This window comes from Phytophthora sojae (genome assembly GCF_000149755.1).
Source record: "Phytophthora sojae unplaced genomic scaffold PHYSOscaffold_1, whole genome shotgun sequence".
Lineage (NCBI taxonomy): Eukaryota > Oomycota > Peronosporomycetes > Peronosporales > Peronosporaceae > Phytophthora > Phytophthora sojae.
In genome coordinates, this window is record NW_009258115.1 from 7,726,768 (window position 1) to 7,751,045 (window position 24,278).

The 24,278-nt window shown below is 57.2% G+C and overlaps 9 protein-coding genes across 9 annotated transcripts; 5 read left to right on the plus strand and 4 right to left on the minus strand.

Moving 5' to 3' along the window:
- Positions 1-166: 166 nt before the first annotated feature.
- PHYSODRAFT_537479 (hypothetical protein) lies at positions 167-3,637 on the plus strand (the record flags this gene model as incomplete). The annotated part of the gene is made up of 7 exons (XM_009517859.1): positions 167-799; positions 860-1,098; positions 1,309-1,527; positions 1,592-1,729; positions 1,817-2,255; positions 2,636-3,218; positions 3,296-3,637. The coding sequence occupies 7 exons, from the start codon at positions 167-169 to the stop codon at positions 3,535-3,537; spliced, it is 2,493 nt and encodes an 830-aa protein (XP_009516154.1). The 3' UTR covers positions 3,538-3,637.
- Positions 3,593-6,062, minus strand: PHYSODRAFT_353600 (hypothetical protein). Its single transcript, XM_009517860.1, has one exon. It carries the CDS (start codon positions 5,259-5,261, stop codon positions 3,723-3,725), a length of 1,539 nt encoding a protein of 512 aa, XP_009516155.1. The 5' UTR covers positions 5,262-6,062; the 3' UTR covers positions 3,593-3,722.
- Positions 6,063-6,066: 4 nt separating this feature from the next.
- On the minus strand, positions 6,067-8,853 carry PHYSODRAFT_353602 (hypothetical protein). Its single transcript, XM_009517861.1, has 2 exons — positions 6,441-8,853; positions 6,067-6,352 (listed from the first exon to the last, which is right to left on the minus strand). The coding sequence occupies exon 1, from the start codon at positions 8,781-8,783 to the stop codon at positions 6,942-6,944; it is 1,842 nt and encodes a 613-aa protein (XP_009516156.1). The 5' UTR covers positions 8,784-8,853; the 3' UTR covers positions 6,067-6,352; positions 6,441-6,941.
- A 1,144-nt stretch (positions 8,854-9,997) lies between these two features.
- PHYSODRAFT_353603 (hypothetical protein) lies at positions 9,998-10,776 on the plus strand. Its single transcript, XM_009517862.1, has 2 exons — positions 9,998-10,400; positions 10,486-10,776. The coding sequence occupies exons 1-2, from the start codon at positions 10,048-10,050 to the stop codon at positions 10,658-10,660; spliced, it is 528 nt and encodes a 175-aa protein (XP_009516157.1). The 5' UTR covers positions 9,998-10,047; the 3' UTR covers positions 10,661-10,776.
- A 530-nt stretch (positions 10,777-11,306) lies between these two features.
- On the plus strand, positions 11,307-14,629 carry PHYSODRAFT_475026 (hypothetical protein; the record flags this gene model as incomplete). Its single annotated transcript, XM_009517863.1, has 7 exons — positions 11,307-11,363; positions 11,441-11,526; positions 11,600-11,708; positions 11,790-11,971; positions 12,058-13,096; positions 13,187-13,366; positions 13,505-14,629. 7 exons carry the CDS (start codon positions 11,307-11,309, stop codon positions 14,627-14,629), a joined length of 2,778 nt encoding a protein of 925 aa, XP_009516158.1.
- A 162-nt stretch (positions 14,630-14,791) lies between these two features.
- On the plus strand, positions 14,792-16,158 carry PHYSODRAFT_474854 (hypothetical protein; the record flags this gene model as incomplete). Its single annotated transcript, XM_009517864.1, has 4 exons — positions 14,792-15,032; positions 15,096-15,341; positions 15,400-15,881; positions 15,943-16,158. 4 exons carry the CDS (start codon positions 14,792-14,794, stop codon positions 16,156-16,158), a joined length of 1,185 nt encoding a protein of 394 aa, XP_009516159.1.
- A 1,995-nt stretch (positions 16,159-18,153) lies between these two features.
- Positions 18,154-18,411, minus strand: PHYSODRAFT_416429 (hypothetical protein; the record flags this gene model as incomplete). Its single annotated transcript, XM_009517865.1, has 1 exon — positions 18,154-18,411. A coding segment is annotated over one exon (258 nt), but the record flags the coding sequence as incomplete, so codon positions are not given.
- A 1,161-nt stretch (positions 18,412-19,572) lies between these two features.
- On the plus strand, positions 19,573-19,785 carry PHYSODRAFT_412719 (hypothetical protein; the record flags this gene model as incomplete). Its single annotated transcript, XM_009517866.1, has 1 exon — positions 19,573-19,785. A coding segment is annotated over one exon (213 nt), but the record flags the coding sequence as incomplete, so codon positions are not given.
- Positions 19,786-20,318: 533 nt separating this feature from the next.
- Positions 20,319-20,870, minus strand: PHYSODRAFT_477387 (hypothetical protein; the record flags this gene model as incomplete). The annotated part of the gene is made up of 1 exon (XM_009517867.1): positions 20,319-20,870. One exon carries the CDS (start codon positions 20,868-20,870, stop codon positions 20,319-20,321), a length of 552 nt encoding a protein of 183 aa, XP_009516162.1.
- Positions 20,871-24,278: the final 3,408 nt, after the last annotated feature.

Here is a 24,278-nt window from a genome sequence, read left to right on the forward strand (position 1 = left end):
AAAAGAAAGCTCAATTTAGCCATCTCTGTTCCGTTAGTACCCATAAAGCTGCTGTATCCATCCTGCACCAAATTTGTCATGTGCTGCACATCAACTTGCAAGGGGGGACCGCTTCATAGTGAAGCAACGTCACTTCGCAGCAGGAAGCAGCAGGGAAGGCAACTCCATGTTCGGGATGGACCCGGTGCTCTCCGGGTCGCTGTGCTTCCTGGTGCTGGCCATCGCCATGTACCTCAAGTTCATCCGCGAGCAGCCGTGGGGCGACGAGGAACTCTCGGACCACAAGAGCAGCCCCGTCGACGCCGACGACACCATGCCCTTCCTGCACCCGTCGTCCCCCGCCGGCCGCCTCCAGGCGCAGCAGAAGACGCGCCAGCAGGTCAAGCAGAAGAAGAGCGCGCAGCAGAAGCCCGCGCAGCAGTACGGAGGCGCCTCCTCTGTGGCGGCCGCGGGCGTCGAGGTCCCCGCTGGAGCTACAGGACCCAGCTATCACCTGCCCAAGAAGCAGCCAATGCGCAGGCGCACGCACAGCGCGACGGCCTCCGCCGCAGCCTCACCCAGTAACAAGGTCAAGAGCGGCGCTGTGGCGGCTGCAGACGCCGCGGAGCTCGGGGATCAGCTGCCCACGACCATCTACGAGGACCAGTTCCGACATCAACAGCAGCAGCAGCAACAGCAGCAGCCGCCCGACTCGGCGCGCAATCAGCACCGCATCACGTTCGACGACTACGACGAGGAGATGGGCTTCCTGTCGCCGCCTCGGCACGCTGCTCAGGCGGCCAACACGTCGCTGGAGAGCGTGTCGTTCGAGGCCGAGAGCGACGGCTTCTACGACCTGGAGGACCATCGACCCCAGGAGGATCACATGCTGAATATTGCAGACACCCCCGAGAGAGGACTGAATCCACTGCGGATTGGAGGACAGTACCGAGGTGGAGATTTGCTGGACAGGGCCCCCGAGATGGACGCGTCGCCCGATGCCAAGACGCTGAAAACGAATATTGAACGACAGTTCGTGAGGGATGTGGCCCCGCCCGCGCAGATGCAGCTGGAAGTTGCACGCAAGGCGCGGATCCCGCTGTTCCTGCACTCGCCGATGTATGTGAAGACCTCGGCCGCGCCGCTGATTGATGAGATCGACGCCGAGTTTGCGGCGGAATTGGCAGCGGAGGAGGTTCAGGTAGGAGACGCGGCTGCAAATGGTGAGGCGCAGGCCGCGCCTGCTCCAGCACAAGGAGCAGGAAATGGTGGTGGTGCTGCTGCTGCTGCTGTTGCTGGCGGCGGTACTGGTGGCAACCACGCGCGGAGGAGGCGGCCAAAACTCTCGAAAGCCAAGAACGACAGTTTGCATGTCGACTTCAAGGAACTGCAAATTGAGGAGATGATCGGCCAGGGCGCGTTCGGCACGGTGCACCGAGCCAAGTGGCGCGGAACGGCCGTGGCCGTCAAGATTCTGGTTTGCCAACATCTAACGGCAGATATTCTGGAGGAGTTCGAGGCCGAAGTGCAGATCATGACCATTTTAAGGTATGCTTTCGGTCCTTTCAAGACGGTTGTGTGTGATTCATTATTAATTCGTCGATTCTTGTAGGCACCCGAATATCTGCCTGCTCATGGGCGCGTGCTTGGAGCCGCCGACACGCTGCCTGGTGATCGAATACCTGCCCCGAGGATCGCTATGGAATGTCCTCCGCCAGGACGTTGTCATTGATATGACCAAACAATACGGGTAAGAATGCAGCAGGCCAGCCTTGTGGTTGGCGAGTTGACACGCTCAAGCATTTACTTACGTTGCCACTATTCGTTGCTACTGCAGTTTTGCTCGCGACACGGCGCTAGGCATGAACTACTTGCACTCGTTCCAGCCGCCGATTTTACATCGCGATCTGAAGAGCCCCAACCTGTTGATCGATTCCTCGTACGCGCTCAAGATCTCCGATTTCGGGTTGGCGCGCGTGCGAGCCCACTTCCAGACGATGACGGGCAACTGCGGCACTACGCAGTGGATGGCGCCGGAGGTGCTGGCCGCCGAGAAGTACACGGAGAAGGCCGACGTGTTCTCCTATGGCGTCGTGATCTGGGAGACCATCACGCGGCAGTGTCCGTACGAGGGCCTGACGCAGATCCAGGCGGCGCTCGGCGTGCTGAACAACAACCTGCGGCCGACAGTGCCCGAGAACTGCCCGCCGCTCTTCAAGAAGCTCATGACGCTGTGCTGGGTGAGCTCTCCGGAGCAGCGGCCAAGCTTCGAGACGGTACTGGAGATCCTGAACAGCTCCAATGACGGCTCCTTACCTCCTCAGCTGGAGCGAAAACACAGCGACCCTCATATGCGGTAAACTTCGCCCTGCGTAGGGAGGCGGCCAGGAGGTGTATGTAAAAGGGAGTAGTTAGAATGAATACAGGACGTGCGAACGGAACACGCAGGCAAAAACACACACGCGAAATGTGAGCAACCACCACACAATACAGCAACTTCCGTCCACGTGGACGCTGACCCGTGTAAAGCCGTACCGTACTGTGACATTCGGCGTCCATCAAAACACCCCTTTGAGCAACATGGCTACCCTATTCGGCAACATGATCCCATGTTTGACATCCAACGTCATTTCCCGATCCTCCGCATCAAATCAAGGACACAATGGCTCCCTCCGCTGACACGACGCTGGGCCTGCTGGGCACGGGCAAGATCGGCTCGGCGGTCTTCACGGGCTTCTGCAGCGCCAACGGCTGGCAGCCCAAGCACGCGTACGTGTCGGTGCGCACCAAGGCCAAGGCGGAGGCTCTTGTAGCCAAGTTCCCGGGCCGCGTGAGCATCGGCGCGTCCAACCAGGAGATCGTGGACCAGAGCGACGTCGTGTTCATCGGCCTGCTACCCCACGTGGCGCGCGAGGAGCTGCCCAAGCTGTCGTTCGCCGGCAAGAAGGTGGTGTCCATGATGGCTACAATCCCGTACGACGAGCTGCTACTGCTCGTGCAGCTGCCGCGCGAGAGCGTCGTGCGCTCCGTGCCGCTGCCCGCCGCCGCCAAGCGCGCGGGCCCCATCCTGGCCTACCCGGACAACGCCTTCGCGCGCGAGCTGTTCGCCCAAGTGGGTACACCCGTCATGGTGGCCGAGGAGGCCGAGATCACCAAGCTCACGGGCATCACGGCGCTCATCTCCTTCTTCTACGCCACGTGCGACACCACGCAGCAGTGGTGTGTCAACAACGGCGTTGGTGCGTCCATCTTGCCAGTATTCCATTATGTAGCCATGCTGCTGACCTATTGAACCCATGTTTGCTTGTCGTTGCAGGCGGCCAGGCCTCGCGCGACTACATCGCGTCCTTCTTCCACGCGCTGGCGACGGCGGGCGCCGAGTCCACGGAAGGCTTCGGCGAGATGGCGGACGAGGCGGCCACTCCTGGCGGCCTCAACGAGCAGGTGCACCGCGCGCTGCAGGGCAACGGCGGCTACGAGCTCGTGGCGGACCAGCTGGACGCCATCTTCAAGCGCCTCTCGGGAACGGACCCGGCCCCGCGCCCCGCGCGCAGCTAAATGACGATGTCAGCAGCTCTGCGGGGTTTGTGTTCGTTGCAGACACGACTTGCTCGGTGAGGTCTAAGACAAATGAGATGCTGCTATTGCGTTAACCGTCTGATCAGGTGTCGAGCTCGAAGCTTTCTTGGCTGATTTCGCTGTCTACTGCTTTGAACCTCGTTCTTTCAAAGTCATTTCGGGGACTAATTGCTGCCGTTCGATAGTTGTGCTGTCTTCGCTTTAGGGGGCTGCTTGAAGGGGTCGGATAGCACACCGGTCTTCTGCATGAGCCAGAGCATCTTGCCCGCGTCGCTGGATCCAGGTATCCGCTTCCACTCCACCTTGTGCACCTCGCCGGACGCCGAGCGACAGAGCGTGGCTTGCAGAGGCGCCAGCTTGCTCGCGTCAACGGCCTGCAGCAAACAGTTGATGGCTAGGCTGCCGTCGGCCGCAAAGTACGGCTCCAGGAAGATCGAGCCGACTGAGCGCGAGTCGGAGACACGACCTTCGCCGATGCAGCTGCCGTCCCACTCGCCGGTGACCACGAGGCGGACACTTGTGCGGTCCAGATTCATCGAGCTCTGCTTTAGTCCGAACGAGAGCGCGTCGCGGTGCAGCGCCAATGCCACCTGAGAGCACACGGTCGTCTCCACGAACTCGCGCAGACCCTCTACGCCAGACACTTCGCGCTGGGTCGCGATCCCGGTCTGAAGAAGAATACGCGCTCCAGAGATGAGCACTTCAGTCGAGAAATTCTTGCCAATAGTCAGGTCAAAGGCTGACAGCGTCGAGTCAAACGCGCACGTTTTCCATCGCGGACTCACGTACACACCCCGCACCGAGTCGCAAATCGGCTGCAGGAAACCGTCGTCCAGCACACGACCTGATGCCGACGTCTGCAGCTTCTGGAAGGCGAGTACTGAAGACACCTCGTCCATGTATCGGGCCACCTCGTTCTTCAGCAGGTTGTGCGCCAAAGCAGCCAACACTGTGGCGAGCGTTCCTGGCTTGTTGTCATGTTTGTCCACCTCACTCGCAGGGCCCATACCAGCGGCACCTGCTCCACCAGCACCCGCGCTGCCCGTCGCACCTCCAGAAGCCGTCGATACATCCAAGCCTGTGTACAGCAATGCCCGAGAAATCTCCTTGCGACCGTGCCGGGTTCGGATCTCCTGCTGTAGCAACAGGAGCGTGTACCGACAGGTCTGTGTCAAAAAGGCTTCGTCGCTGTCGATGGGAGTTGAATACGAGATCGATGCAGCACGGCGGGGCTTGACTGGACTGGTGGTCGGCATTTGAGTGTCGTCCACCTTGGGCTCTTCCATCTTCACATCGACCTCTGGCTCTGTTTCCTGTGCCTGATCCGCAACAACCCCTGGCGCTGCTTCTCCTGTTTTCTCCGTAGCTGTGTCTTCGTTCTTTGTCAAACTCTTCACGTCTACGAGTTTGATTGTCAAGTGATACCGTTCGTTCACGCGGAGCTGAACCTCGTCATCCAGCACTTGCAGAACAGAAATGTGCGTGTCCGTCGCTGCGCCATCTTCCCTGCCGTGCTTCTTCACCACGTAGTTGCTAATATTGTACGCTGTGTCAGTCCACTTGGACGTGTTCTGGAGAGCCTCCTTCATCAGCGTGTAAAAGAGCTCCTCGCAGAACACAGAGAACTGGACTGCTCGCAGAACTGACACGTTCCGCTCATCCAAGATCTTACGGTCCTCAGGGGTATCTTCTAGTGCATCCATCTCTGCCTTCGTCCTGCATTTATAACCAGCATACGAGTCAGTTCTGTGCTCGCGCGTTCATGCACAGATATCATCGTACATGTGAATCAGCTGAGGCGGCGGTAATGTGTAGTTTCCCTCATTTCCAGTATCCTTTGCTTCAAGTTTCAGCTGATATCATCAGAATAAACGAAGCACAACGTCAGATACGACAAAACCTGCCGATTTTTCGGTGGACTTGTCTACACACCTGAATTGTACGAGCCAGGAAGTCCTCCGGCGTCTTCACACGGACTAGTCCCTTTTCCGTGCGACTCAACTAGCAGCAGCAACAATTCAAAAGTTAGCCACGAGGATCAATAACACCTCTCACTTCAACGAACACATACTTCAGCATACGCAAGATCAGCGATCGATCGCGTCTGTGGTACAAAAATTGACCCCGCTATACGAGCATCACAACAACCTCGTAAGTCTCCTTCGCCCACACAATTCCAAGCTCAAACACACACTCACCACAGCCGTAGCTGCAGTCAACCGCCAGCGGTTCTCCCGCTCGGAACGGCTTGGGGATATTTCCGTGGATTGGCGCACAGATCTTCCACTTGCGCAGCATCTGCGTGATACCCTGGAAGAACACGCTCTCCTTCTCCACCGTCTTGGCGAGCGCTTCAACGCCGTCCAGCAAGATCGTGCCGCTCTCCTTCACCTGCGCGCTCTTGGCCTCCACGAGGTGCTCAATCTCCTCCCTCTTGGGCGCCGTGTTCTCTCTAATGCAGCGCATTTCCTCGAGAAAGTCACGACGACGGATCAGGTCAATGGAGTTGATCAGCTGGTGCAGCTCCGCCACGGCCGCCTGCAGCTCCGCCACCATGGGGCGGTAGTGGATTCTGGGGTCAATGACGTCCTCCTCCTCCTCTTCTGCGCCCTGCACAGCCTCCTCCAGCTTCTCCACCGCTTCAGCAGCCTCCATGGACTCGTCCGCTCCCTCCTCCGTCTTGACGCCATTGGGCTCAGGCTCCTCCGTCTTCTGCTTCTTCTTCTTGCGCTCAGTGCGGACGCGCTCCAGCTCCTGGATCGAGTGCAGGAACAGCTGCGCCTCGGTGAAGTCCCTGCATAATAAAAATAATAGGAGGATATCATTAATCTTTAGCGATAATGTAGACACAAGAGGTTGCAATAATTGGCGGTGGTATTTACTGCTGCAGGGTCTCCTTGCCCTGGTCCGTGACCATCTCCACAGCCTCGTAGTCCGCCGGGTAGAGCGTCACGCCCACCGGCTCCGAGCCCTTCTCCTCCATCTTTGCGCGGTGTTCGGCTAGAGGTGAAGTGAAGTGAAGGAGGATAGGTAGCACACACGCAGGTAGAGCCTCCTACCTACGACGCTTTTTGGCAAATGGTGTGGTGGACACAGCCTCCTCCCTAGTCGTATCTAAGCGGGGAGATGGGTACACTGGTATTACCACTGCAACTTGACTTGACCATGAAGAGTATCTTGTTGCTAGCCGTGGAGATCGCTGCTAGCTTCAACTTATTTCTCAATTAAAAAACTACCCACCTTCCACCTTGAAATACTACGACACCACTCACGCTCTGCGACGACAACTACGACGGCAGTCTTCGCGTTCGACTGTTGCTGCTTTTTTTACTACTTGGGGGTGAGTGAGGTGGCCTGCGCACTCAGCTCACCGCTGCACCTCCTCATGAGAAGTTGTACTCGCGCTTGGCGTACTCGATGGCTCCCTTGACCATGTTGATGGCGCGCACGCGGTCCTGGCGCAGCACGCTGAAGGAGATCAGGCCCACGAGCTGACCCTTCTTGTCCACGGCCGCGCCGCCGCTGAAGCCGTTGTCCAGCTGCGCCGCCGTGCGGAGCATCGCCTTGTCCACTTCCTCGCCCTCGTACACTTGAGAGTCTGTGCCGGAGCAGATAGCGTGATGCACGGTGATGGTGTTGTGACCGCTGCTAGGGTAGCCAAACATCCACATCTCGTCTCCTGGCTCCACGTTGTTCGAGTTACCGATACGCACGGCCGGGAGCTTGCCGATAGTTTCTCGAGAGGTGCCTTCCAGTTTTGTCACCGTCCAGTTGCGCGCGATCATGCGGTCCGTCACGTCGCCAATGTACAGTCCACTAGGCGGGTCCGAAATCACCTCACACTCCACGCGCAGTAGTGCGTAGTCCAGCTCTTCATTGCAGCACTCGGGGATAACACGCGCATGATACTTCCACAGCGGCGGCAACGACGTAGACTCGGTGGGGGCTACCAGGATCATATACTCGTCACTGTAGATGCAGTCAAACTGTTCGCCCTGCAGGCAGTGGCGCGCTGTGGCAATAAGTCCATCTTCGTGAATGATAATACCAGATCCAACATTGCAGAGCTCTCCCTCGTTCGTCAAAATGGCGATGCGAACGGCTGACTGCTGTACGCGACGCACCAGTCCAGCACGGAAGTGCTTCATCTCCGCGCGCTTCTGTTTAAAGCGAGCGACTGGCGTGATAGGCTTCGACTCCATGGACGGACGCTCGTCATCATCATCCTCGTTAAAGTCGGCGAGACAAGCTGCAGCGTTCAGCAGCTTCATGCGGGGACCGAACGGGATTCCAAGATCGCGCAGGTGGCCGGCGTTCATGAGACAGAGCGACTCGATATCAATCTCCTCGGCCTCGAACAGCGCTGCGTACTTGCTGAGCTTGAGCGACGCCAGCAGACTGGACATAACCAGGAAGCTCTTCTTCTTCTCTGCGGCCTTGCGCGCGGACCAGCGGATGGCGAACTTGTTATACCACGACAAGTTCTCGAAGCCAATGCCGTGTACGTCGCGCTGGAAGGCCACGAGGGACTCGCGCTGCGGACTGCTCTCGTCGTCGCCGAACTCCTTGATGTACAGCGGACGCCACGTGATGTCCAGCAGCGCTCTCTTGTACCAGAATCGGCACGTCATGGACGCCAGACACAGATCCACGTGGTTCAGGTAGCTCAGCATGTGAGTGAAGACGCCGCGCGGCACCCAGGCCTTGGAGTGCACGAAGGCGTTCATGGGGGGCTTGCTGCCGGACAGGACCTTGGGGAAGCACGTCTCGCAGAGCCTGGACTTGTGCGTGTGGCCCGTGAGCGCGGCCTTGTACCTGGAGCACCTGGCGCAGAACAAGTAGCCGCAGCGTCTGCAGCGGTGCGAGCGGCGCAGCAGCGAGAACTTCTCGTGGCACAGGTTGCACGAGTTGGAGGCGTGCTGCGGGGCCCAGCGGTCGCCCCCGCCGTAGGACGAGGCGGCCGACGACGTTGTCGAGTAGGCGGAGGAGGCCGAGGACGCCGTCGAGTAGCGGGACGCGCGGCTCATCTCGTCGAAGCCCCCGGCGGAGACCGTGGACACTTGGCTGAGGTTCATCTGTCTGGAGCGCTCCGAGGCCGGGAAGCGGCTCCCCAAGCTGCTAGTTGGCTGAATGACGTGCCGCGAGCGCGCCGACAGGTTCAAGTTGTTGTACACGGCGTTGGAGCGCGCCGAGAGCGGGTAGTGGCGCGGCTTGTCCTCGTCCATGATGGAGCTCTGGGGCGCCAGAGACGGACGAGAGGGAGAAGGCCCGATGGCGCCTGTAGAGTCGATACTGCGGCGGCTGTTGGACGTGTAGCTGGGCTGCTTGATGCTGCTGCCGAGGCGGAGAAGCGGAGCTCGTGGGCGCTCGCAGCCGGTCACTGGTCACTCGTCTGGGCGTGTCTTGTGAGCTGCTCTCTCCCTCCTAAGTGATTGTGATGGCCCGCTTTTTCGACCAATGACGAGCGCCCAGTTCGAAACTGGCGGGGGAGCACTGACTACCGGCGCGCGCAGAGGAGTTCAACTGCCGTGTTGAAGGCCCTTTGCAGGCTGCTCCAGTATCCGTGTTACCTGTACCGGTAGCTGGCTTCTTTCCAGGCCGTTGGGTAGGAGAATCACGTACTGCTTGCTTAGAGTTTCTGCTTAGAGTTTCAAGACTTTCGAGTCGGTCAAAGCTGAGCAGAGCAGCAGGCTGTGGATAGCAAGCACTACGTGGTCCGATAGCTACATGCACGAAAGTGCTGCAGAACTCTCGCAGGTTCTGTATTCACCAACAGCGATATATTATTTGTCCGCCGCTGCAGGTGAGACCGTGGATAAGTCTCAGTTGGGCGTTTGCAACCTTTGCCGAGGCGGAGTGAAGATGCGGATCCAAACATCGCCAGATACACCGTAACAGCCCACAATGGTCACCACCGAGGGGCCGACGCGAAAGAGAGCGGATACGGTGGTGTTGCTTACCTATCTGCGGGGTGGTCAACCGGTCGGGTGAACCGAACCAGCCGAGTCCTTCAGCCTCTGGCTCGCGCTCGAGCGGTTTCGCGCTCCGAACGCGCAGCATCATTCGAGTCCGGACGTTGCCTATGGCACGCAGGACAGTCACGACGCCACACGACGACGCAAGCGAGATATGCCACGCCGGGACTTGCGCGAGCCAACGTCGAGGCTCGTTTTGACGACCGGCAAGTTGCTTGCCACGCGGCAATTTGGTGTGCGACCACACCGCTCAGGCTTTTCTTTGCGTCCGTCGAGCGGACGCTTTTCAGCCAATCGGCGCTGGATACGAATTCGATATCGCAGGTCAGTCCGACCTTACAACAAGAGCAAGCAGTATCTCTTGCGCTTGGTTGGTGGATTGCTTTGAACGGGGGTATCAAGTCTCGCAGGGGCGGCAGCTACACGGCACCCGTCCGCTCGACGCATCCGAGCATTTCGAGATTGGTCACCACCCCCCGGAGACAAGAAGCCCCCCCCAACACAACACAGCACCATGGCCCCCAAGAAGACCCAGCAGGACGACGGCATCTCGGAGAACGAGGTGCGCGCGCTGCTCATCGGCAAGGACGGCAACCTCACGCGCGACTTCGAGGCCGTGCTCACGCGGCTCTTCATCTCGTTCCTCGAGAAGCCCACGGACAAGAGCCTGACGCTCGACAAGCTCAAGGAGTTCAGCAAGATCTGCAACGACGGCAAACCCTTCTCGGACGAGGAGATCAAGGAGATCCAGACCTACTTCCAGTGCGACGAGAACAAGGGCCTGACGCTCAAGGGCTTCAAGGACATGTACCACACGCAGTCTAGCGCCGAGCCCATGGAGACCTGGCGGGACATGAAGAAGCTCGGGTACGCCTCTCTCTCCTGCTACTGCATCTGCAATCGCAATAATTCATAGTTGCTGACGTTCTTATGTTTTTATTCTGCTGTGCAGCTTTGACAAGGAGCTGATCGAGAAGCGTGAGGCTGCCCTCCGCTGCCGCGTGTGCAAGGCTCCGTCCACGCTCGTGTGCTCGCGCTGCAAGGTGGTGCGGTACTGCGGCGCCGAGTGCCAGAAGCAGGACTGGAAGGCCTCCCACAAGCAGAAGTGCAAGCCGTCCGTGGTCTAAGCGCGTCCACGTGTCCGAAGCTCACGCTGACGACGGCGACGGCGAAGTTCAATGACGCGGATCCCCCCAACTAGCAACTGACGTCATACAGCCAGGCACAGAGAGAAACAGAGGGCAAGAGGAGAAAAGACAGAAAGAAGGTGGCGGCACCAGCAGCAGCACCCCCAGAGCTCGAAGGAGAGAGACGTCTGGAGCTGCTGCGCCGGTCGCTTCGTTAGGGTAGATGCCGTTCGCAGGTTTGTGTATGATCAAGAAAACGCGAGAAACAACAGTCATCAAGAGCGAAATACAAATGTGAAGCTACAGTAGCTCCGCTGTACATTGCATTGCAGTCGTGTTCAGCGTGTCGGACGTGCACAGGATCCGCATGTACGTAGCCCCCCACGGGATCCACTTGCTCTTGGATACTCACACTGCGCAACGTGGCGAACGTGTGACGTTGCAGCCGCTGATTCAAATAGGGGTAGGTTAATATATTACCCGTTTATAACGAATTTTATATCAGTTAGGGTGAAAAGTATCAGTTCTAAACTGCATTTACATGTATAGAGGTTCTAGTTTAGAACATCTAACGATCTATGGTGTGGCGTACACAATGTGTACCCAGTCGACGATGCCTCTCATTCCGCCACCTGATACGCAGCCGATGGAGCTCCAGCCGCTGCGCCAGCTCGACGCCTCGCGCTACGGCAGCGTGCCGGAGGTGCGTGGCAGCATCCACAACAGTCCTAGATAAGCCTTTGCGCTCTAACGACCGTATGTTATGCACCTCCGCCTCAGACCGCCGCCGCTAGCGCCAAAGCGGCGTCCGACGCCAAGCAGCTCAATATCTTTGGCAATGCGCGCGACATCGAGCGCATCAGTCGGTGCGTGACTTTATCTTTGTGTAGGAAATGTACCCACCATGTATAATCATGTTGTCGTGATGCTGGAGCGCAGCCACCTGGACAATGGCAACCTCGGCGCCGCCATCGACAGCTTCATGGCGCTCGTGTCCGTCGTCTTCGCCGGCACGTACGTCGCCAACACGTACATCCCGTACAACGACGTGCGAACTGTGCTGTGCCAATAGTGCTGCTGAAGAAGGTATTGAAAATTATTGTTGTTGTTATTGCTGCTGGAATTCTAGATGCCGCACTCGATCTGGGTGGTCGAGGTGATCTGCGCGGCGCTGTTCACGCTTGACTTCGCCTACCGCGGCGTGTATCTCTCGGCCAGTCGTCGCAAAGAGTTTCTGCTCTCGATGCCAGCGCTCGTCAACTTTGTGATCATTGTTCCGGTGCTTCCAGCATCCTTCTTCATCCGCTACCAGTGAGTCGTGCTGTTGGTTTCTTTCTGCCTTTATGCCGAAGGTTCATCAATACTTACCCCGTTGGGGTTTGTTGTATTTACTGTAGCACGTACTGGTATGGCGAGTCATGGTGGCGCTTTGTCTACCCTGTGCGATTCGCCATGTGCTATCTGACGGGCAAGGCGGTGCTGAGCCGCTGCCATGCGTACTTGAACCCGGTGCGCCAGTTCGCGTTCCTGTGCTACCTGCAGATTGCATGCATCTTGCTTGGAGCTGCTGGCATCATTCAGATTGCTGAGACGATGGACGGCACGCTGTCTGTGAAGAACCTTGGCGAGTGGACCTTCTTCAACTCGTTCTTCAACTCCGTCATGACATTCGTGACGATCGACAAGCCGCCGTCGGAGAACAACCTGTCCAAGATCTTCGTGGGCATGCTCGTCTGCATCTTCATCCTGGTCATCCCGTATCAGATCTCGAACGTTATGGACCTGAGCAACTCTGTCTCGGCGTACGAGGAAGCCAGCTACAAGCCGTCGTCGAATAGCCACCATGTTGTGCTGTGTGGAGACCTCACAGCGTCCCGTATCAGCCACTTCTTCCACGAGATTTTCCACAACGACCACGATTTCGTTGGCGTCCACGTGATTGTACTGAGTGAGGACCCTCCGGCTACGTCGCTCAAAGCGCTGCTACTGGACCCGTTCTTTGCGAAGCGCGTGTGGTTTATCCAGGGTTCGCTGCTCGACATTGACGATGCCAAGCGCGCTGCATGTGACTCTGCTGAGGCCATCTTCATTTTGACCAACCGCAAGGGTGACGAGGAGTTTTCGGTCAGTGACCACCGCACGTTGATGCGCGTGCTTGCCGCTAAACGCCAAGCCCCCAAGGCGCGCATCTTCGCGCAACTTCATCGGTCTATTCACTGCCAGCTAGTCCGCGATATTGGCGTTCAGAATGTGCTTTGCCTCTCGGAGGTGGCGCTGTCACTGCTGGGCCAAAACTGCATTTGCCCTGGCTTCTCGACGTTCATGTACAGCCTGACATCGACTTCAAGCTTCGACGACGATAACGACGAAGGACTCGGAAGCGACGCAAAGCGTTCCAACAGAACGCAGGCGATCGATAACGGCGAAGGCTCGTGGGTGGACAGGTATCTGCTCGGTGCGAGTCACGAGGTTTACGTGGTTGAGCTGCCCCCGGCATCCGTGATTGCAGGCAAGACCTTCTCAGAGCTGGCGTCTTTGGCGTACTCGCACTGCAATGGAATCATCGTCTTTGCTGTTGCCGATGGTCCAAGAGGCAAGGTGATCCTCAATCCTGGCGATACGTATACGTGTGTGGGTGGTGAGACCGCATACGTTATTGCTCAAACTCAAGCTGATGCCAGCGCGCTGACTGAAATGTCCCCGAATGTTTCAATGCCACTCGCGTGGCGAGAGATGCAAGTTTCGTCTCCTTCCTCCCTTGTTCGCAGCGAAACGGGTTCAAGCGATGGCCATGGCGTCGAAGCTTCTCTCAAGCGGCACCAAGCGCGCTTTGTGCACTGGCAGTTCGGAGACTACGAAACCCCGGAGCCTGAAAAGGAGTCTGAGGTAGATCAGGTCCGCGAGGAAGCCCCCGTCAAAAAGGCCTCGAAGACCGCCAAAGACGTGGTTATCCATGACGTTGAAGAGCTTGGCTTCGGGGTTGCTCCGATCGTGATTTGTGTGACTACCGAGACGGCATTTTCCAATGACTTGGAGCACCTGATCGGACCGCTGCGTACTCGTTCGCTGAAGCAGTACCACCCGATCGTGATCCTGACAGCGAAGCTTCCGGACGAAGATATTTACGACGGCTTCAGCCACTTCCCGGACGTGCATTTCGTCATTGGAGACCCGTATCACCACAAAAGCCTGAACCGCGCCGGTGTTTCCGACGCCCATCGCGTGATTATCTTGGGTATCTCGACTTCTGCATCGGACAACGACTCCGAACTGCTTCAAGACGCGGAATCGATTGCACTGCACAAGTTTATCACGAGCTTCATCGGAACGTGGAAGGCGCCGCGAGTCATCATGGAGGTTGGGAATCGCGCCAGCGTGCACTTCGTGGCGCAGAACCTGTTGGCCAACGGCTGGTTCTCTGGGCCTGACGGCAGCAATGAGCTCACCATGTTCTCGTCGTCGGAGACGTTCTCGCGCAACTTCTTCCTGTCTCCAGCGTTCACGTCCGGCTTGACGTACAGCTGGTCGCTGTGTGACAGTCTGCTCATCAACCAGTTCTTCAACGGCCGCATCAAGAACATCCTGGGCGAGTTCATGTTCAGCTCTCGGGCGAGTGACGCGTGGGCCCATTTGCGTGGAGACAAGTCCAAGCCAGAGCTCCACCGCAGCTCTCTGTTTGCCGTCGAGGTACCGCTGGACTTTGTCGGTCGCTCGTTCGAGTACGTCTTCCACTACCTGCTGTCGTCGGATGACATTCTCGTGATCGGTCTCTATCGCTGCCACCCTTACATGAACGTTATGGACGAGAAGGAGCCAAAGCCGCGCATTGAAGTGCCCGAGAAGGAGCGCAGCGTGCCGTTCGGCTACGTGTACGTGAACCCCCAGCCGTTTGAAGTCGTCACGGGCGACGATCTGCTCTACGTTCTATCCGACAAACAACCCTGCTGGGCCGAAACTCAATCCGCGTAGGTAGGTCAAAGAGGATTCGGTCAACGTTCATCGACAAATGAAAATCTACTGCACTCAAACTTGTCCACGAGCTCCTGCAGCTCCGTGAAAGGTGTCATTCTGCTTAAATACGATGAGAATTCTCTCAATTGTCCATTCCAGAATCCGCCGCCTCGAGGAAAGATGGTGAAGCTCTTCTGTGCGGTCGTAGGTGTGGCAGGCAGCGCGTTCTCGGTGCGAGTAGATGAGAGCGACACGGTGGACGACTTGAAGAAGGCGATCAAGGCGGAGAAGACGAACGACTTCAAGGACATCGACGCAGACAAGCTGGAGCTCTACGTGGCGAAGAGGGATGGTGAGTGGCTGACGGAGGCAGACGTCAAGAGCGGACATCACGGGCCTCGTGCGGTTGGAAGTGGTGCGGGTGAAGCTATTTAGTGTGGGGCTGTCGGATGAAGTTGTCAGCGAAGTGGATGCCCAAGAGAAGCAGCAGGGAGAGGCCCGGTGAACGTGCTGGTGATGCTTCCGGAGCAAGAACACGCACAAACTGAATTGTGGCTTGTCACTGGGTCCGTTGACAACGCGCTGAACACGAAAGAGATTCGCTGCAGGCTGTACCGACTGGCGGGGTCATACCTTGGATACTACGATCCCAACCTTCGTGCTGGCGAAACCGACAAGGCGCTGTGGTATGATGAGGCGATGCTGCGGATCCATGTTCTCTTCAAAGAAGGTATGCATTTTGGTTATTGTAGAACTGTGCTGGTTGATGTCTCACAGATGTTGTACAGAGAGGGATGCTTTGCTATTTGAAAACGAACTGCAGACCGAAGGTATCAAGCAAACTTCCCCACTCGATGGCCACACAATCTCGACGACTGTAGCCCCAGTTTCTCGGGAGTTAAGCGAACTGCGACGCATCGTTGCCTTGCATTATGTTCCAGATGATACCGAGTCCCCTCAAGTCTCAATGACGTCTTTCTCGTCCAGCACCTCGATCGTTGACGTGGCGACTGACGAATTCAAGTACCAGCGTATCGAGAATGACGAGTGGTTCGGGACAGTGGGAAAGGCGCAGAGCTGTCATGTGATGTCCAGAGAGCATTGCAAGAAACATCCAAGCTACAATAACTATGACAACGACCCAAGCAATCGCCTTGCTCTTTCTGCAGAAATGCACGAGTGGTTTGATGCTCGGTCGTTCACGGTGCCGACGCTAAAAATTTCCGTCGAGTCCACATCTGAAGGATTTGTAATCGGCAACAGATACAAGGTACGAGTTTTTTTAGCATGTGCTGACTACTGTTGGTCTAACATAAATTACGATGCCATAGATCAATTTGGTTGTGCGCGCGTGGAATGCTGGATTCGCAAAACTCATCGCACTGCGATTGAAAGATGGCTTTGTTTTGTCGGATGATGGTTTGGAGATGCGAACATTCGTCTACGTACAGAACAAGAAGGTGTTTTGCGACTGCATGGAGTGGAAGCGCAAAGAGACAGAGAAGAAGTGGAGAGAGTACGATGAGATGGCACCTGCTGTAGACTGACGTCGTCGCGTATCGTAAGTTCCATTTGAGGTTAAACGATTTGATTTCCTGACAAAGGTGGCGTACTCTCCTGAGCAATACCAAGCTAGCAAGGAGCGTATCAAAGGTGCGCAGAAGCGCTACTACCAGCGCGCACGCGAAGCTCGTTTGTCGTATCAAAACGACTACGACGATAAGAATAAGGGGATTCGAACTTGTTGAATTTGTTGTCTGGACCTCGTTTTCATATCCACAATGGACCAGCAAGCGCTGGGCCGAACCGTTCGACGAGCGAATGCTGCAGGTGCTGGAATCGCTGCTGCCACTCTTTCCGCGTTCACTCGCGACATCCCAAGAGCTTCATCTCACAGACAAGGTGCCGATCGTGAAGAATATTTATTAAGAAACCCTGCAATTTTACTTACACTAAAAGCACTATGTGTTTTAATCTGCAGATCGTTTTCCACGCCAAGACCCCGGGCTGTGAGAATGTGCTGCAGCAGGGAAATCTCCCTGTCTTAACATTTCCCCTACTCTATATTGGTGAGAGATCAGAGCTACATATCTATTTTGTGGTAGTGTAATACTCTCGTAGAACTGAGGGGGGAATTTCTCGACTGCTACTCACCGTTGCGTTCTTGGTTTTGTCGGAAGGTTCACTTGCGCTGCGAGGAGAAGAATGTGAAGTGAGTTTATTTTGCTTTTGCGCGCTAGCTACTGCTATCTCTTCTCTCATGTGCCTCCCTCTTGTAGTTCGGTTGTCTAGCTAGCGTGTCGTTGTTCCAAGCCTTGTGGTGTCGTTTGTGCGAAGTATCCAAAGCACGATGCAGCGTTGTGAGGCGCTGACAGCGCGATGCGGCGTTGTCGCTCAGTTGAGCCAGCGGTATCAGCTCCTTCCAACACTCCTCCCCGATGCCGGTGGGGTTACCACAATCCGCACGCAGCGCGAAGCGCCAGAATACGAGGCGCAGGCAGAGCTTTAGTGAGGATATCGGCGATCATGTCGTGAGTGCCGATGTACTGGGGTTCGACGAGGCCTTTTGCAGCATAATCGCGGAGAAACTTGATCCGGATGTCGATATGCTTAACACGGCCAGAGCTTGCTTCATTCTTGACTTGTAGTATCGCGGCTTGATTGTCCATGAGAAGCTTGGTCGGAAGCTGGACCTCAGCGCCAAGCTCACCTAGAAGTTCCTTCAGGCCCAACAGCTCCTGCCCACCTGCTGATGCAGCCACGAATTCAGCTTCTGCCGTAGAAAGAGCGACGGAGCTTTGTTTCTTGCACATCAACCCCACGACCATGCCATTCATACAGAGAACTGCACCACTGACCGACTTTCGGTCCACCCTGTCGCCGCCAAAATCAGCATCCGTGTAACACACCAGCTCGATCGCCGAAGTGGTCGGGTGATCCTTGACCATGTGGAATCTTAAATCCAAGGTGCCAGCCAGGTATCGCGCGATCCGCTTGTCCAATTTCCAATCCTGCAAGGTGGGTGCATGAGTGCGCCGCGTTGCACGGTGAACTGCAAAGCCGATGTCGGGGCGCGTGCATCTCGCGATCCAGAGTAGCGCTCCGACCAACGACTGGAACATCTTGATCGTCGGCACCGACGGGTCCGAGCGTGTAGGCGACTCGGGGAGCAGCTCGTCCGTAGTGATGGGTACATTCTGGTCTTCTCCAATCGGGCACCGGGCTGGGTGAGCTTGAGCTAGTCCATGCTTCTGCAGCAGTTCTTCGATTGCGTGCTTTTGTCCAAACGGATAGCCCGACTTGTCGTCGTACTCAATGTTCACACCGAGAAACATCGTCGCCGGCCCTAAGTCTTTTAGGGAGAGCACTTGTATGTCCGCGAAGAATGCGTCCACACGCTCCGTCGACGTCCCTGTCACGAGAAGATCGTCGACATACGTCCCCACGAGTGTTGTGCCGGAGCGGTCCGCCTTGAAGTACAGGCAGCTGTCCGTGACGCACTGCGTGAACCCGTTTTGAAGCAGTGTCCGGTGCAGTAACTGATGCCACTGTCTTCCTGCTTGTTTTAGTCCGTAGAGGCTGCGGTCAAGGCGCAGTCCCAGCTCTTTCACGTCGTTAGCCCCGAGTTCGGCGAGCGTTTCCTTGCTGATGTCCATGCCTTTCGGGATCACAAGCACGATCTCAATGCCATCTTCCGTCATCGCCTTCACATAGGCGTTAGGAACATCCCCGTGGCACGCTCGTACCCCCCAGATCCTGGCGAGCGCGAAAATCACTTTGCCACTGGTCATCTCAAGGACGGCTGCGAAGGTCAGAGTATAGTTGACGCCGAGTACTTGTTCATTCCCGCAAGCCACGAGGCGAGCTTTGTAGCGCTCGACAGCCCCGCTCGAGTCCCGTTTCTTCTTATACACCCATTTTGCGTGAAGCTTCGGCGTGTTAGGTTCGCACTTGATTAGCGTCCACGTTGCGTTGGCGATCAACGCCGCGAGCTCCTCCAGTTCGGCGGCTGTCCATTGTGCTGCATCCGCGCTCCGATGAGCTTCCTGGCAGTTCTTAGGGTCCGGCAAGGACTCGCTAGCAGCGAATGCGGTATTGACCGGTGCGTCAGGGCTGCTTGAGCAATTCGAGCCTCCTCCAGACGCTGACTGGGCAGACATGCATGGTCCTCCTTTCGCGTCGTCAGCTTCGCGCTGCTTCCGAGACTTGCGACGCTTCCTAGTTGAGCGTCGTTGCGCGGGCTTCGCTGCTTCCGGCACCGGCGGTGGGTTCTTTGCAGGCAGTGCTGGCTTCACAGGTCCCGGTAGGCTCGTCGCGGCAGATGCCTCCTTGGCGTCAATTACGTGAATTGGGCGGTCTTCGTGCTGCGCGATACGACGACGACGTGCTCAGTTGGCAGATACACGCGGTATCCCTTTGTCTCACTGTCTTTGCCAATGACTCGCCCAACCACCGCGCGCTTCTGTAGTGGCTTCTTCTTTGGATCCCGCCGCACCGTGCACGACGCTCCAAACGCCACCACATCACGAAGTCCAGGTGATTTGCCGGTGATAACCTCGAGCGGCGACTTTCGGTCTTCGTTTGACCTTGATGAGCTACGATTCAGGATATACGTAGCGTATTCAGCCGCGTCACTCCAGAAACTTGTTGGCAGGGCCGAATCAAAGATCATGCACCGCACCATATTGAAGATGGTACGATGCATGCGTTCTGCTTTGCCGTTCGAGGCTTGATTGGAGGCCTCGCTCACTTGTCGGGAGACGCCTTCGTCCTTGCAGAACAGGTCGACCGTTCTGTACTCTCCTCCTCCGTCGGTCCGCAGGACATGGATCTTACAAGAGAATCGCTTCTCAAAGAAAGTTAGAAAGTCGCGAAACTTCCTCGCAGCCTCATCCTTGGTCTTGGCCGCAAACACGCGGCAGTAGTTGCTGCGGTGGTCAATAAAGTTAACCAAGTAGTGATTGCCGTGTCGGTCCCTCGGTGTCAGCGGGCCCTTCAAGTCGCTGCAGATGACGCCTCCGACGCGCTCGGTTGGCGCGTTCTCCCCGCTGTCCGCCTTCGACTGGCGCCGCTTCGATTGCTTCCCCTCCGCACAGACCACACACCTCTTCCTCGTGTGGTCAGTGAGATATATTCCGGAGTGTGGGTCACGGGCGATCCTCTCCACCGTGTCCAGCGCCAAATGGCCGAAACGCTCGTGGAAATACATGAGCGATCCACGCTCCACGTCGTCCTCTACCGCCGGCGACATCACTGCGCTCATCGCCAAGGCGATGCCTGCGTGCGGCGTTGGCCGAACTGCGGCCAAGTCAGCGATCAGGACGTCGTGCTTAAACCGTACTCGGAAGACCGTTTCGCCACCGGTGGCGATCACGAGGCTCCCGTCCTTCTCTGCCAGAGCACATCCACGCTTGGCCAGTTGTCCCAAAGACAGTAAATTGCGAGTGAGCGTTGGCGCGTGGTAGACATTGCTGACGGTAATGAGAGCGGCAGCATCGCTGTCTCCTCCACGAAATATGACTGTCCCGACTTTCGTAACCTGCAGCCCATTTCCGTCTGGCTGCGTGAGCGGCTCGGTCCCGGCGCAGTCCTTCGCGTCGCGCAGCACGCTCGCATCATTCACATCGCTCCGCTGTCCACGATCCAGCCCTCGTCCTTGCTTGGGCCTCCAGTGGCTGCGAGCGCCCAGCCCTTCGGCTTCCCCCCTTCAGTCTTCTTTTGACGCTTTGGGTGTGGGCACATGCGGGCAATGTGCCCAGTCTTCCCGCAGTTGTAGCACCTTCCCGGCTTCCTTCTGGTTCATGGCGTCCGTATCAAAACGTTGCGCAAACTGCACTAACTCTTGAGCATGCAGCATCAGGTCCGGCCGAGTCTCATCGTACCTTCCAAGCAGGGTCGGGCTGAATCTCGGCGACGCGTGGCGAATGATGTTCTGCAGGACCATCGCCGGCGAAGCGTCCGTTGCTCGCATCAGAGCAGTCAGATAGAGAAAGTGGTCGTTCCACGACCGGCCCGAGTCCTTGGGCGCCGTGAACATTACGGCCGCGTTTTGCATGGACAAGCGTACCATGAACTTCGCGTTCATCTGCTCCAATGCGTAGAACAGGAACGGGCAGATCGTCCACCACGTGTTCGCCTGCTCACGGAAGAACCTTCCAGGCTTCCCGACAAGGTGCTGCCCTAGCTTGTTCAGCTTCACCTCCTCTGGCCAGCGAAAGCCGCAGGCCCTCTCAGCCATGTCGACTTGGCCAATAAACATAAGTCCCTATTGCTCGAATCCTGCGCCGAGCCCCATGTACGTTTCCTTCCCGTCGAAGTCTCGGATGCTGAGCTTCGACTGGCCATAACTAGGATAACCATATGTCGGATTATCACCACCAGCGCGAGGTTGCTCACCTCCTGCGCACTGCGGTGCTTGGGTGGGCGGCATTGTGGAGAAGTGCTGAATAAGAATTGTTCTCCGAGAAAGGCGGCAGGGCCGATCGACTGGAGGCGTGGGAGATCGGCGATCGAGAGACAGGCAGCAAGGATCTACGGATCAGAAGGAGTTCTTCGGGAGATCTTAGGTGGTCCGATGACGCCGGCGCGTAAGGCAGGACATGTGGCAAGCCGGATTGTGGGTGATCGTGCCCGAACCGCGGCGTGATTCGTGGCCGACCCAAGTCCAGATCGACGACAGAACCCGCGGATCTGAAATGACCGAGGACAGAAGGTGATAGATCGGCGGCGCATGGCAACTGGCATAAGTCATCGATCGGGAGTGGATCGCCGATCGAGATCGACCGCGGATCGCCGATTGGGGCCGATCGGAGTCGATCGCCGATCGGGGCCGATCGTGGATCGAGCAGGATGGGACGCACATGGAGGACGAAGTCGGGGCAAGAATCCAGTAATCGTGTGGTTGTAGGAGGGTAAGCAAGATGGTAGCATTAGGGAGAGACCAGCTAAACATAAATCAGAAGAGAATTTGCACCGAAGACCACAAGTCCCATCAAGTCACCAAGTCCCAGGAACTACATTGGCCTCGGCAGCGTCGACACTTTGGGTAGTGAACTAGCGGTACGGTTAAGACTGGATTAATACATTGGCCAGCTTGACCTACTCTAGTGATCTATCTCTTGTGTGCAAGTCCTCGATCGACCGGGTATTGGTGCTTGGCCGACGATCGTTTCTCCTCTCGATCAACCTCGATCTCGCTATAGGAAGCGACAAGCAACTCAGGAAAGGAAGGAACACACCCGGAAAGGCAACCACAGGCCTTGGATCAACTCCAGGCCGACCGATCGCAGCGAACAACCCTCGATCGGAGCGTATACTCGGACGCAGAGCGAAGACTACCGCGCTGCTCTACAAACTATCCCCGCGTCACGCCAAGACACTCGATCTTCACCAAGCGCTGCATCTTCGGAGCCCCGAGAGAGCCGATCCAGTCTGCCGACGGGTACACAAGGTGAGAACAAGTTTAGCCGATCACGGATCGTTGGGGGGCCCCCTCCGTTAGTCGGTGTCTGGGTGCTGGTGGGAAGCTTGATCAGGCCTTAACCAGATTTTGGCCGATCCCGCTACACCACAATGGTGCGCGTGCCCGGATCTCGTGGGGACTCCGGATTTCACCGTGAGTCCGTAGAAGATGCGCAAGTGAAGAAAGGACCAGGGGAAGAGGCGTCGTAGGATATCGGATCGACGAAGCCGCTGCTGAACAAAACGAGATCCGCGGATCGACAGAGTGCTCGGAGGACTTCTGGCGACGGAATCGAGGGCGATCTGGAGACAGATCTAGAAGACAAACCTCAACATCCTCCCCAGGTCCCTTCGAGGACCCCGGTGGATCTTGGTGCGAACCGAGATTCACTAACAAACTAAGGCGGACCAGACCGATACGCGTTCGCTGACTCGCCGATCAGGCTCGATCCGGGCTACCTGGACGCGATCGCGGACAAGACCCAGAACGTGAGGAAGAAGCTGAGAGCACCAGGCTTGGACGACGAAGATCCCAGACCGTCGGCGCTCGATTGGTCTGAGGCTGACCTGGATCGTCAGTATTACTTGAAGGAACTGCGAGATTTCTTGCGTCAAGATCCTGTCATGGTGATCACGCGGCCAGAGCAGATCGACGACCCGAAGGGCCCGATTTCGACCCCCCGAGTGACGGATAACAAGCTGATGGCGGTGAAGAACCTGCTCGGGCTGTTGAAGGAAGCCGGCTTCGTGGCTGGCGCCTTTGAAGCGAACGATCTTTTCGATCAAGATCTCGATGTGATCCAGCAGCGATCCAGACATTGGTCGACAAGTTGAGGCCTTTGGTCGACATGATCGCGGACAGTCCGGACCCGAAGGTGCCAGATCCAGTGTCGCCGGCTCCAGTGTCATCGCAGCGAGTGGAGTCCACTGGGTACCGATCGTCGTCACCTTATGTCTCCGCAGCGGGACATGTATCGGATACGTCGTCTGAACCCCAACGGATGTCCCTCGGCCCTTCAGGATCTGCGATGTTGGACGCGCGATCACGGAGTCAACGTCAGGAACGCATGCGGTCAGGACCTCGGAAGCAGAAACCCAAGTCGACCGATCGGACCACCAGTGCCACCGGATCAGATTAGTCGAATGGCAGACTGGAGTCTTACTTTCAGGCTGCGATGACTCGATTTCTGAAGGAACAACAGGCCACGGTGGTAACACCTATTCCAGTGGTCGACGACAACGTTGGATCGCGGGACGTGGAGATGGAATCAGCCGGATCACCGGACCAAGATCCCTACCAGTGGGAATACGATCCGGACGATATTGATCTACCTAGTTCGGCCCCTGCTGTGGTGGCCACCGCTGCCTCGGGATCCACTGGGTCCTCCTTGATCCAGCGCGTGCGAATCTCCGCGATGTCCGATCTCAAGGAGTTCAGTGGCAAGGATCAGGACGAAGATCGCGCCCGATCGTGGGTCAGCAAGGTGAAATCGGCGTTCCTGCGAGATCAGGCTACGGACGAAGAGAAGTGCTTGACCTTCGCTGATCTACTGACGGGCCCGGCGAAGAACTGGTACCGCCAGCTGGGCCGATCGACGCGGAACAAGTGAAGCGATCTACTCCGGAGTTTCCAGATCCAGTATTGTGGCCTGGGAGTATCGGTCGCTTGGCAGTATTATCATTCTCGCAAGAGATCGGATGAATCGCCGTTGGAGTACCTCTGTCGACTGAATGTGGCGGCTCTACGGGCAAGATTGAAGATCAAGGACGGGGATTCCAAGGCCCGCCGAGAACATGTCGAACACTTTATCGAGACACTGGGCGGTCCGGGACTGGCCGATCAGCTCACCTTACTCCGGCTTGCGGACGCGGAAGATCTGGAGGAAGTCCTGCGCGCTCGAGAGCGCGCGAAGAGTAGACAGAAGCGATCCGCCTTTGGATCGAAGTATCGTCAGAAAGTTCCGACCTCAGCACCAGCTGTTGCAACCAAGCGGGCAGTGCGTGCAGTACAGATCGCGAGCCAGGGGTCTGGATCGGACACGGGATCAGACGGATCGGACTCGGAGGGTGATCTACGCCGCGTTTACCTAGCGTCGGCCGAGGACAAGTCCTGCAACGCTGGGGGCAACGCGACGAAGCCGGATCGGAGCAACCAGGCGCAGATCAACCATTACTCACCTCGATCGGATCCACGACCGCGATCTTC

Coding starts and splice junctions, on each gene's coding strand:
- PHYSODRAFT_353603 (XM_009517862.1), top strand. CDS start 10,048: ATGGCCCCCAAGAAGACCCAGCAGGACGACGGCATCTCGGAGAACGAG. Junction 10,401..10,485: donor CGGGACATGAAGAAGCTCGG/GTACGCCTCTCT, acceptor TCTGCTGTGCAG/CTTTGACAAGGAGCTGATCG.
- PHYSODRAFT_353602 (XM_009517861.1), bottom strand. CDS start 8,783: ATGGACGAGGACAAGCCGCGCCACTACCCGCTCTCGGCGCGCTCCAAC.
- PHYSODRAFT_353600 (XM_009517860.1), bottom strand. CDS start 5,261: ATGGATGCACTAGAAGATACCCCTGAGGACCGTAAGATCTTGGATGAG.